The 12,672-nt window shown below is 44.5% G+C and overlaps 2 protein-coding genes across 4 annotated transcripts in view; both read left to right on the top strand.

Moving 5' to 3' along the window:
* Positions 1 to 2,002, top strand: part of RBBP5 (RB binding protein 5, histone lysine methyltransferase complex subunit) — a 35,753-nt gene extending 33,751 nt beyond the window's left edge. Inside the window, exon 14 of one of the 3 annotated variants that reach the window (XM_007470677.1) lies at positions 1,039 to 2,002. In XM_007470677.1, the coding sequence (XP_007470739.1) occupies positions 1,039 to 1,067 (29 nt within the window). In that variant the 3' untranslated portion in view covers positions 1,068 to 2,002. The remainder of the gene's footprint in view (positions 1 to 1,038) is intronic. The other 2 variants (XM_007470678.1, XM_007470679.1) reach the window with 2 other exon arrangements.
* A 2,491-nt stretch (positions 2,003 to 4,493) lies between these two features.
* On the top strand, positions 4,494 to 6,649 carry TMEM81 (transmembrane protein 81). Its single transcript, XM_007470676.1, has one exon. It carries the CDS (start codon positions 4,636 to 4,638, stop codon positions 5,464 to 5,466), a length of 831 nt encoding a protein of 276 aa, XP_007470738.1. The 5' UTR covers positions 4,494 to 4,635; the 3' UTR covers positions 5,467 to 6,649.
* Positions 6,650 to 12,672: the final 6,023 nt, after the last annotated feature.

The following is a 12,672-nucleotide window of genomic DNA, read 5'->3' as shown; positions in this document are numbered from 1 at the left end:
GATTTAAAAAAAAAATCAATTCAAGAAGTTAATTATTACATTTTATGTTGAAAGATCTGAAAAACAGATGCTTAAATATACTTTTTATCTTGCTGAACTGTATAAAGTTTAAATTTGACTTTTAACATGTAGCATCCAGGAGAGTTTGTGTCTCATAATTTCAGTCTCTTCTCAGGCAAAATGGAATTTATTTTTATTGCCAGTTTTCATCTGTGCTTGAACTTATTTAAAATCAGGTTAAAAGCAAGGTTTATAAATGGGTACTTTTTTTTTTCTACAACTTGGGCAATTATTTTGAACCATTTTACCTTCAAGTGGAATGTTCTTCCCCATTCCAGATGACACTGGGAGGACTTTCTTCACCTTGTTCTCTTTTTACACTTCCTAGTTAATATTTCACAGCAACCCATTTAAGGATGTCCCTCAGAGATTGAACAGCTTCTATGGAGTAATCAGGGAAGTGTTCATTTGATTTTACTATTTAGGATTTTATTTATTGATCAGTTGTTGGCGCATAGAAATGCCGACAGTAGTTTTCACTAACATTTCACCATATTTGGGATTCTAAGGAGCTGAGAGTATCATTTAAGAAACAAGGGTGTTTGGAAAAGGGTTTGTTGCTCACCGTTAATCATTTAGTGGCGAATTAGTGTAGTATATGAAAGATTGAAAGAGGCAGTAGTACCCTAGAATTTCCTTTCCTCTACTTACTGCACTTTTTGGAATGTGAAGCATTATATGTTAACACCTTGGAGAATGGTTAGAAGCTTGGAAAATGTGTAGAAGTCTGGTCATTTTGCCTTTTTTTCTCCCTTTGGGGCAGTGCTGAGAAAAGTACTGAGGGAGGGGGTGGGGTTTGGATTATTTGTTGCTTCAGTAAAGAGTAATTGGGAGTTGGAGTTGGTTTTAACTTAAAGGGGGGAAGTTCTTAGCCCATGTGTGCTTGTAATGCATCATCCAGCATCTGTATTTGTGTTCTTGAAAGTAACTGGTCTAAGTTGATGCTAAAAGAAATCTTTTTATGTCTCATCTCTTTAGCAGGGGGAGCGATCTCAGAACTGTTATGAAGGCCCTTGAAGTTCTTTGTTCTTCCCTACTTTGCCATCGTGTGGCCTCTGGACACTGTGGTCAGTCATTTGAGATTGACTTTAATTTAAAACAAAGGCCTCTGTCTTCCGCCCAGGAGGTGGAAGGAGTGAGTGAATTTTATGTTTGAATGAAGAATTGAATTAAGGAAGAAGAATATATGTCCCCTTCCCTTTCAAGCATAAGTCCAAATAGGCTCTCAGGAATGAGGATTTGTGAAGACATCAAACAGGAGTTTTGACTCATTTAAACTTTAATGCTTGTTATGTTGCTGGAGAAGAGATTCCTGTTTTGCTTGTCTGTCTTTACTGTACCCAGCATCATTTCGGCCTGTCATTTCCTATCTCCTACTTGCCTTCCCTCCAGAGTGCACGTCCTTGAGTGACTTGTTCCTATCTGAAATTTTGCTGCCTGTATCCTAGAAAAACTTCTGTTGCACATTCTTTCTTCCATTTTTAAACTTACCCACTCACCAGATACCTCCTATATTTCCATATTGTATTACAAAGATGGGCAGAAAAGAAAGTGCTGGAAAGATTTCAGATTTTCCAAAAGGAAAGAAAGATAAGAAAGGCCCCCTGTTTTTTCACATACTGTAACATTTTGCTCCAGAAGTTGAGCTATAAGAGGGTCAGGTTTTTCTTTGTATTCTTTTCATTGCATGTTTCCCTCCAGTATTGGTTCATTCTCATTAATCATGGTTTTTGAAGATAGCTAGTTCATTTGTCTCCAGCAGAGAATCATCAGTAGTTTATATTGCTTTACCTGTAATGGCTTCCAGAGCCAGAAACAAACCGAGGTGTCTCTCAGCAGGCTTCTTTTTTACTGGGGGTGGGGGAATCTATGCAAGGACTAAAATAAAACTGTCCAAAATCAAAGCAATGACAACACAGTTCAAATAAAAAAATCTAAGAACCTTTTTTTTTTATCATTGCTTGTGGACATCTGTCCTTCCCATCAGTCATTGCATTTCCCCTCCTTGTATCCACACCCCTTTTCCTTCCTACATGTTTCCAGTCACTTCCTTTCTGTGAAAGGTTGCTTAGCTTTTTTAAAAAAAATTTAATTTTTGCTTTTGCTGTTCTTTGTATAAAAAGTAGCAAATTGAATGGATGTGTACACTAGGTGTTTGAAATTCTCTGAAAATCCAGAGTGAAGAAACCAGGTGTGGAGGGGCCTCTCCAGCCTCTCTTGAGTAGAGCTTTGAGCTGACTGGAAGTGCTTAATCTGGATCATCATTTTCACAGTATTTTCAAAGGAGAGTTAAACACTGTGCTTGTTGGGAAATCTCTGTCAGTTGGTGGTTGCTCCGATAGGTAGCCAAACGAGGTGATTACCTTTTGGATTTTAGCATAGAAATCAAAGTAGAACACATCAACAAGAGCCTCTTCCATTCCATCTTTAGAACCAAAACGTTCAGTAGTTGAAGCAAGAGCTCTCCCTGAGTCAGTGGCAAAATGTCTATATTTTTAGATGCCACTACTTTTTTCCTCAGATGCTCATTTTGTGAATTTCATTTCCTATTTCATATTAGACCAGTGGTTGAGATTGGTAGGTGGGTCACTAGACATGTTTTTGTTTTGCAGACATTATTTCCATTTTGTTTCTCTTTGTACTGTACAGTGCAGTAGTATGCAAACTGTGTGATACAAGAGGTTTCTGCCTTATTTCCACATGCAGAGTAGCTGGGTGTCCTCTGCCTGAGCATTTGGATGTTCAAGCTCTGTCCACCTCCTAAACCGGCTACTGAGAAAATCAACTTCAGCCCTGTCAGAGTGTCTCTGGCAGCAGCTCCTAATAATTATTTATGCTTTTGGAATTTTTTTCAGCTCCTAAAACCTTCTGTCTGTTTCAGTTTGATTTTCTTGATTTGTACAATATATGCATATTCTCTTTTTCCCTTTTGTCACCTGCCCACCCCCCAGTGTTTTGTTTTCTAATGTTCTGTAGTTTTGTACGAGATGAGACTTAGCCTTGGGTACTTCTTGCTGAAGCTTTAATGCTTTGTAAATAAAATCTGATGTTTATTAAAGAACAGGTGTAGGTGTGTGTTTGTAGACACTGATCACTTCTGAAAGTCACCGGCCACTTCACTCTGTACAACAGAAAATGCAGCTTACTTTGTTGCTATTAGATCTTCTCCGTGTAGAAATAACAGCTGGAAGGGCTAAGGGGTGGCCAGGTAGTCCACATACCTGCCTTTGGACAAGATTATAAATAAACAATTCAAGCAAAAAGTTAGTGAAAAAAGGATCATGTAGGAATGACCTCTCTTCCAATTCCTTAGCTCAGTAAGTGTATAACTACTCTGTAGAGGCCTCAGTGCTAGGAGACATTGTGGAGCTTAACAAAAACTCTTGCCAGGAAGTTCCTGCCTTCCAAGGACCTTTCTTAAAGTGTAAGTACAGATAAATTCCTCTTCATTAGCACTTTTTCTCCCTAGATTAAATAGCCTTGAAATCCATCGAATACTTATTGTCTCCTAAAGAATAAGATGTTTCATAAAGTCTATTTAAGTCTTTGATTTTAATCATCTCCAAATCTGAGTGTCTACTTATTAATCCTGTTATGTGACTGAGAATCTTTTTTGACATCATAGCTGTTTCATAGCAACTTTGACCCAAGTGAATGATGAGCTCCTTCCTCATTCTATGGGGTGGGGGGACTGGGCTGAGAGGAAGAATTATGTATCCTCTCCCCCAGAATATATCTTCGGTACCCTTAGGAAGGAAGAGTGCCTAGAAGTGGGAGAGGCGCTGCATTTAACATCGCCTGTCTTGCTGCTAAGCATTGATTCTAAAAGCCCGTTTGGCCCTTGCCTTCATGAATTTTCATTTCTTTTTAAAATTCCTTACACACTTTACAAAGTGTTTTCATGTACAGTTTATCACTTTTGATGCTCAAAGTGACCTTCCTGAAATAGGCAAGGAGGTCTTAATTTACAAAGGAGGAAACAAATTCAGGAAGGGTAAATCACTTGCCTCTCAGTCCAGAGTTCTTAATCCTTTTTATAGAAGGTTTAGGAGCATTTAAAGTTAATAATAACTTAATTCAAGTTAATCCTCTCTTGTTTTTTTTAGACTTGGTATTTGATTTCTTATTTGGGCAGATTTAGCTGGTATTTTGAAACCTTTGAATTCAGATCCTACAATTTGGAGGGGAGGGGAGAGGGTGAGGAATGGTACAGCTTTACTGTGCATTGAGGTAATTTGGAAATTCACTTCAGCTTCTGAAGTCTTTTCATCTTTGTTTCCCAAGAGGTGGATTTAAATTCATTAAAAGGATGGGAAAAGAATGAAGACTGGTAAGGTGGTCGTTAACAAGCAGTTATAGTAAAGCAGCAACCTTGTGACATTTTTTCTGCCACGTGGCCTCACCTGTTAATAAGGACTGGACTTTTATTAAGTTGTATTGTTTTATTGACAATGCATGCATCATATCTTTTGACTTCGAAGACTATCTCATGTCGAAGGAATTAAATTATGTTGTGGAGGATTTAGCTGGAACACGTCGGGTGTTGGCTGAGGGTGGTGAAATGCCTACTAAGACATGAAGACTTTGGCCACTAGTTTCATCCTTGGAAACCTGGTGTTGGCCTTCTATCTACCTTTGGTGGTGACTTTACCTAAAACACTGGCCATTCCTGAGAAACTGCAAGAAGCTGTGGGGAAAGTTATTGTCAATGCCACAACCTGTACTGTCACCTGTGGCCTTGGCTATAAGGAGGAGACCGTCTGTGAGGTGGGCCCTGATGGAGTGAGAAGGAAGTGTAAGTCTCAGCGCTTGGAATGTCTGACCAACTGGATCTGTGGAATGCTCCATTTCACCGTTCTCATAGGACAGGAATTTAAGCTGAGCTGTCTGAGTTCAGACATCCTGGAGGTTGGACAGGAAGCTTTCCGATTCACCTGGAGACTTGCTCGGGGTATCATCTCAACTGATGATGAAGTCTTCAAACCCTTCCGAGCCAGTTCCCACTTTATAAAGTTTCAGTCCGCTCAGGAGTATGACTCTGGGACCTACCGGTGTGATGTGCAGCTGTTAAAAAACTTGAGACTTGTCAAGAGGCTCTATTTTGGGCTGAGGGTCCTTCCTCCTAACTTGGTGAACCTGAATTTCCATCAGTCCCTTACTGAGGATCAGAAGTTAGTAGATGAGGGCCTGGAAGTGAATCTGGACAACTATTCCAGACCTCAGCGCCCACTGTGGAAAAAGAAGGTGACCATAGCTGTGGGGGTAGGAATTGCCAGTGGTGTGATTGGTGGCCTGTTGATGAGCATCGCCCTGTGCGGTGGACTGAGGGTGATCCACAGCAGTGCCAGCCTTGAGACCTTACAAACCTTGCTGCCGAAGGGCTGGCTGCTCAGGAAGCCAAACTAGCTTTTCAGGGGAGTGTTCTGGCTGCCTGATTGTGGATTAACTAAGTGGGGGGGCTTCCACTACCAAAGGGGTGAGTGGGGGTTGTGATGTGGGGCAACATCATGGTAGCTGTGGGCAATATTCTCTAACTCTGTCCCAGATGGATCTCTTCCAGATCTTCCCTGCCCACTAGGTACCCAGGAAACCTGACTGCAGGCATCTCCCTGCTCCTGGGAAGAGTTCTGTCTTCCAAGTTTGCATTCATTTTCTACCCTTTACAACTTGTATGCCTCCCTACCTTGATCTCCCTTCTGAGCAGTATAATCATGTAGAAGGATATAATGGCTTTTCTAGTGAAAGTGTTTTTTTCCTCTTCAATAAAAACAATTCCCAGTAGCTGTATGGAAACCTAACCTTTTCTGCCCTTTAGTTTAAAATTTCTTGCAGTTGTTTAAATTGTCCCATAATCAGTCTGGTTTTGGGTTTAAACTCACACCAGCGTTTTTAGGATAGACATTGAACATAGCGCTTTGTTGGGGGCATATGCTCATTTGTGGCAGAGCTGAGGGTGTTAGTAATGACTTCCGACTCAGGTATGTAAGAGACAGTCACTAAATGTTAATAAATTATTTGCACCCCTTATACCTCCCAGGTGAAACCTTTGTGCTCAGTGCTAAGTTGAATTCCTGGTGAAACACTGGATTCTTCAGCTGGTAGATTGCCCCTGAACAGTTCCTAGGGTTGCTCCCTGCTCCTGTCCTTCTAGCTCTTTCAGTGCCCTGAAGCTTGTGCTGCTGGAGGTTTCTTACAGCAGCGAAGGCCCCGTAACGGAGGACTAGTACCTTCCTTCCTCAACAGGAAATCCAATCTTAAGACCTTCAGAGGCCATTCAGATTGTGTCTGAGATAATTGGCTTGGCTTGTGGAACTATCAGGGAAATTGCTCTTGGGCCGCCAGCTGAGCTAATTCTATATGAGAGAATTAGCATTTCTTCCCCTCACTTTTTTCTCAGCACAGAGGAGGTAGCAGAAACAAGACTTGGACCAGTGGTTATCTTCTCTGGCCGTGTGTCTGAATCACCCGAATGAGCTTTTGAAAAATAAGATTCCTGAGCCCTAACCTGAGGATGCTAATTCAATTTAAATTAGGACCAATGGATCTCTGTTATTTCTTCTATTTTATATTAAAAAAAAATCCAACCCATAGAAAAGTTGAAAGAAAGGTTTGATGACATCCACAGACCCTTTAACTGGATTCACCGATTGCAAACGTTTTGCTCAAGTTCTCTTCCTCTCTAAATACATATTGATTTTATGTGAAGCACTTGAAAGCTAGTCACAGATATTGTGACCTTTTACCCCTAAATCATGTATGCATCTCCTAATAAGGACGTTCACCTGTATAACTACAGTGACTTCATCACACTAACAATTTCCTAATCTTACAAATACTTGGTACTTCGTTTCTCCCAATTTCTAAAATCTTAGAGCTTTTAACTTAATGTTTGATCTAGGATCAAATGAAGGTTCACGTATTACATTTGATTATTATTTCTCTTAAGTCTTATTTTACAACAGATCCCCTACTTTTCTTTTTTTCGTGACATTCATATTGAAGAGGCCATTTGTCTTGCATATTGTCCCACCATTATTTCCTCATGATTAAATTCCTGAGGAATGAATCTTAAACATTTTTGACAAGAGCCCAACGAAAATAATACGTACTTATTGCATGACCTCGGGAGGCACAATGTCAGGGTGACCCATGGTTGATGATAAGCTTGATCGTTTGGTTAAGGTGGTGACTGCCAGATCTCTCCAGTGGTGTACCTGTATATGTTTTCCTTTTGTAATCTGTGGGGTGATGCTTTGTGATTATCTGGTTTCTAAAAAACGTTCACAAGCGTTTTAGAATCCATTCATGGTCTTTGCCTTATTATTACGTGCTGGGGATTGCAAAATGCTGGATTCTTAAAATTCATTTTTGTATTTATTACCCTGCATTTTTCTGTAAAGAAATGCTATTCTTTTTATTCTTCTGACGTTTCAGTGAATTCTCTTTTTTATTCAGTGAATTATATATAATCCATTACTGTTGTCATATTTTTGATGTTCCCATTGTTCCCAGTTTTGGCCAGAAGTCCCTTCAAGCCAACTCCTTTGTCCTTTTGGTGTGGTCCCACTTGACTTTGAGCATGTCCTTGCTATAGCAAGATGCCTCAGATGCACATTTGGACTTTCCTTTCTCCATACCTGAATCTCCAAGGGAGATTCTCCGAGGGACTCTGTTTCTCCAAGGGGCTCTTGTTCCTTTCAGTGTGGGGAGTAGTATTTAGAAACCATGGTCTGGGTGCTAGATGTGCTCATTGCCACTGGGGAGTCACTGCTTCTAGGCTGTTTGAGTGTCCCAGGTACATGTAAATCATGAGTTCAGAAGCATCTTTGTTTTTCAGAAGTTTTGTAGATAATTCTCGTATATAGTGAAGGTTGAGAACCACTGGCTTAGACTCATGCATCGGGAGTCTTTAACTATTGCTCTTATTTTGAAAAGATCTTAAAATTTCCACACACCCTTTCACCCATTCTCTCTACCTCAGATAGGATGTTACTCAGAAGACCTGTCGTGTTCCTGCTATTGACTGTGTAATGGAGCAAGCTAACTGAGCCTTATCTTTGAAACACATGATTGTGAGGATCAAATGAGATCCTGTGAGTAAAACGTCTCTGTAAACTGTGAAGGACCAGACATGCATGAGTTGGGAAATGTCACTAATGAAGCTCATTACTTCAGACTTGGACACTTTGCTGAAGCAGTCAGGAGAGAGCTTGCTCTGCTTTGAGAGAGGACTGTAAAACATTAATATTACATTGCTGAGGAGGGAGGAGGGTTGAGGGGTACAGTGTTTCCCATTTTACAGATGGAAAGACTGAGACCCAAGAAGAGCTAAATAACTGCTCCAACATACTGTTGTAAGATGGTAGTCGAACAGGGGATGGAATACTGTACAGCTCTAGGTTTACAGCCCTCTGTGCACTGGGCTCTTGAATTTTGACTCTGAGGATGTGAGGGGATTGAACAGGGAAGAGAACAAAACTCCCTCAGATGTGTTAGTGCAGACCAAAACCCAATTTAGTTCTTTGAATTCTGTGCATGTGGTCTGCCTCTGGAGGATCAAGGAGATGCTGCCTGGACTAAGATTTGGGCTCCAGAGTGGCCAGCGCTCCCGATGAGGCTGTGTGGTAACTACCACTATCTATGTGGCCCCGTCAGGGGCTCGTTGTCAGCCTGGGCTTCTTGTGCTGAACAGGCCCTGGGCACACAGCTCAGCACCGAGTAGTGGGGCCTCTGCTCGCCTTGCTTTCCCTCTTTCCTGAAGAAAGCTGTCAGGCTCAGTCAGCACGGAGCCCTACCTGCTTTGCACCAAAAGAATTGAACACTTACACAGCTGCATAAGTGTATCACGCATCTCAGGTGTAATAGAAGGTATGATAAATGTTGAATGCATGGTAGTGTTGCAGCTGGAAAATGTGACTAGAAATTCAAATTCTTTTGGTTGTGAACAGAGGCTAGAGGCACCTTCTCACCAGGTGGGGGTCACTATGTCTCTGTGGGGAGAAGACTTCCCTTTGGTACTGTTGAGTCAATACAGGTATCCCCCGATTTTTGAAAGTTTACTTTCCACCACTTTGGTTTTACGAGAAACCTACGTTAGTACCTGTTTTCGCTAACTGAAAAGAAGTCTGAAGGATTTTCACTGTTTCAAAAAAAAGGTAATTGCTTCTTTGCTTTACACCATTTCAGCTTAAGAAAGATTTCATAGGAACACTCTACTTTTGAGGAGCGGGAGAAACCTGTACCTCAAATGTCTTAAAAATCAGGGAAGCTTGGAGCAGTACCATCAGATGAGCACTGTTTACTGCCCATCCTGTTAGGTAAAGCCAGCCAGCCTAGGAGAATGCCTGCTCTGCTCTGCTGAGGCCTGCCTTAAAGTTGCTTGGCCTAATTTTTCTCCCCTCCCAGGACTGAATGAAGCAATATGGACCGTGTGTTGTGACTTCCTTAGAGGTGACTGTGTGAAGGCTGAAGGTGTTGGGTAAAAGCCTAGGGTTAGAGAACAGGACAAGGAGATACTCTTTAGTCTGAGGATAAAAACACCCACAGCTGGTGCCAGCTGCCTCAGCAGGTTGAGAAACCGTCTTTATTTAAGAACTGCCTGCTACCAGAGTCAATAAATAACTACCATTATAAGAAGTGTAAGAGAGACAGACAATAGGTCAGTGGGAGCGGGTCCATTTTAACAAAAACTGAGTTAAGTCAGTGGTCCAATGAAGCCCCAACCCTTGCCCAGCTGTGAGCTTTTCTAAGCTATGCAGGCCCCGGAGGGGGTGGGTCAGTTGGAGTCTGGGGCCCAAAGCAGGGTGCACCCCATCTGAGGGCATGAGGCTTCCTAGGGCTCTGGGGAAAGCTATCAGACCCATTTTTTTTTTTTCCTCTCCAGTTTCCCTTTATTGTCCTGCCTTCCCAAAGCCTATGACCATATATACAGCTACCAAGCACCTCTTTCCATGGAGCTCTTTGAAGTTCCTTAAAAGTGCCCATCTAATCCCTCATGCCACTCCAGGAGCCTCTCTGGCAACCTTGCTCATCTCCAGGATGAAGCCCAGGTTAGGTCTGAGCCAGGGAAATAGCTACACCTATGCCTCAAACCCAGGTTTGAGGATACTGCTTATCCCTCCGATACAGAGGAGCCCAGTAGGCTGTCTTATTCTGAGATCAGGAAGCACACAGTCCTCTAGCTGGAGAAGAGATGAAGGGAGTGAAACATTCTAGAGCCAGCTCAGCCTCTTGCCCAGAGTAGACTAGCCGGGCTCCTGCGACTGCCAAGAGGCAGCAGTGTATGCTGGGAAAAGAATGCCTGGGGTGAGCCTTTGCCCCGTAACTGACTGTGACTGCAGTCACTCCCCACTGCGTGCTGCAGGGGCCCAGCGGGCAGGAGCTCCAAGACTCTTCCTGTGCTGAGCACCTTTTGATTCCAAGAATCCCAGCCCTGAAGGACACTTGCAGCATCCCCTCCAGTCTTCACTACCCTAGACCCCAAGACAAACAGCTGTCAAAATTTCTCGGAGGTCCCTACAAAAGGAAGAAGCCCCTCAATTACTCAGCCCAGGGTCTCCTTGCAGATGTTTTTTCTGACGGCTCTCCTGTCATTTTATCAAAAAGAGCCCCCCCACCCCATGGCCCTTCTGTTCCCTGGGACCACCTGTATCACTTGATTCCCTGGATGAAAGTAGGTAACCCAATCAGGCTGGGCCCTGAGACTCCACCTGAAGAGAGCTGCCGTCCCCCCAAGGGTGAGGTATACATCTGGGCTGTTGGAGCAACCATGGCTGAGTAGCCAGGGCTGGGGCAAAGGGCGCTCGCTATAGGCTGAGCCCCAACGTACGCAGAACGGAGACTCTGCCGAGCCCCGAAGCGCTGCCTGTCCCTAGTCCTCAGGCACTTGCTGGCCACTGAGCTGTAGGGTGAAGTACTGGTTTGCGGCTGTTTCCCCTTGGTTGCCTGTCTGGGGCTTGGCGTGCGAGAGGGGAGAGATCCAGGATCGCGTCGTTACCACAGCAGGAGCGAGCCTCAGCCCGTGCCGGCAGCGAAGGTGACAGTCAGGCCTCTTGGGCAGGAAGGGACTCTGAGAAGCCTCCACACCAGCTCCTGGGCAGCCACGTCACCAACAGGCTGTCCTCCTTCACGTGCCTGCGTGTCCTCAAGCCACCTGCTGTCTTATTCAGTCTTAATCAGCACTCTGCCTGAGTCTTGGCCTGCAGGAACATCCATTTTAGTCCAGCTCTGTGTCCCCCAAACAAGTTCTTCCTGCACGGGGCTTACGTTTTCCTGAGGCTGAGTTCTCCTAGTTAGAAAAACCCTTCCTGGGTTTCCCAGAGGGTCTGTCTGCCTCCACAGAACTAAGACTCTTAGTCGTTCTCTCTTGCCTCAAGCAGGCTTAGGGGCTGCAGCCGCCAGCTGCACAGGTGAGTTCCTGTGCCAGTCCAGGTCAGCCCTCTCGGCCCAGCATCTAGACACCTGTCCCTTTGCTGCTCCTGCCGCAGACGAGGCAGTGAGGAAAGAATCAGCTAAACCTTGGAAGAAGGTTTTCTACTTTCAGCATCCCCTTTCTGATAGAGCTGGGTACAGGCCACATCACAGCCATGGGGGACCAGGATGGATGCTAGGCCAAGTTTGGGTCCCCACAATGGAAGAATGGTCACTCAGCTGAGCCCCCAGCACCTCGCATGGGGGTGAAGGATGGGAGCAGGTGAGGAGGTTTTGATTGGAGGGCTCCAAGGAGGCAGTCCTGGGCCAGGGGCAGGCTGGTAGGTTCAGTGGTGGCAGGGAGAAGGCATGTGAGCTTTACATTTTTTAAAAATTGTAGTGGGTAAACACCAACATAAACCTGCCCAGGAAAATAGAGCAGGACTTGAAAACTTTAAAAACCATAACAAAATAGAGCTCTAACTGTAAACTACAGAAACCAGGCTCAGGGGGCCTGTGCCCTTACAAGATGTCCCGCCGCTCCTATATGTGAAGGGCCACCTGTCACAACATAGGCTTTGGAATTTCCTGGTTGTGCCGCCACTGCTGCCTGGATTTGGGGAATCCCTGCCCTTGCTTTGGCCTCTTTTCTCGGAGCAAGGGCAAGGGGAGCAGGGGGCTTCAAGTCAGCACTGCATATTGAGGTCCCAGCAGAAGCTAGGCTCAGAAGGCAAAGAAAGGTCTCCTGTAGTCTGCATGCGCCTTGGGTTGGGACCCAGCCATGCCAATCACCCCACCATCACCCACCTGAACCTCTTGAAGCAGAATTTTCATAGCCCAGTGCCCTTCTTAACCACCTTCTTAACCAAGTCATAGCCATTCAGCACTGCCCCCTTCCTCTGGGTGGACAGAGAGCCTGGGACAGGAGGGTTGGAGAAGAGCGCTATCCCAGCCCCATCACTGACGGGCTGTGTGACCTGAGGAAGGCCCTGCCCCTTCCAGCTCTGTTCCCTCATCTGGAGAGTGGTGGCTTGGGCCCAGTGAGGTCTAAAGCCTCTTCCAGCTCTGACGTGCTGTGACTGGTAATACACCCAGAGCGCAAGCTAAGATGTCCCATTTATTTACCCCTTCGTCTTCTGGGGGAATGCAAAAGAGCATCCGAGGCAGCCTGGGGGACGGGTCGCCATGTGGCCCAGGGCATTC

Source organism: Lipotes vexillifer, unplaced genomic scaffold (genome assembly GCF_000442215.2).
Source record: "Lipotes vexillifer unplaced genomic scaffold, Lipotes_vexillifer_v1.1 scaffold1122, whole genome shotgun sequence".
Classification (NCBI taxonomy): Eukaryota; Metazoa; Chordata; class Mammalia; order Artiodactyla; family Lipotidae; genus Lipotes; species Lipotes vexillifer.
The sequence above is the reverse complement of the archived record's forward strand: the minus strand, read 5'-3'. Positions and strand labels throughout refer to the sequence as shown.

Coding starts and splice junctions, on each gene's coding strand:
- TMEM81 (XM_007470676.1), top strand. CDS start 4,636: ATGAAGACTTTGGCCACTAGTTTCATCCTTGGAAACCTGGTGTTGGCC.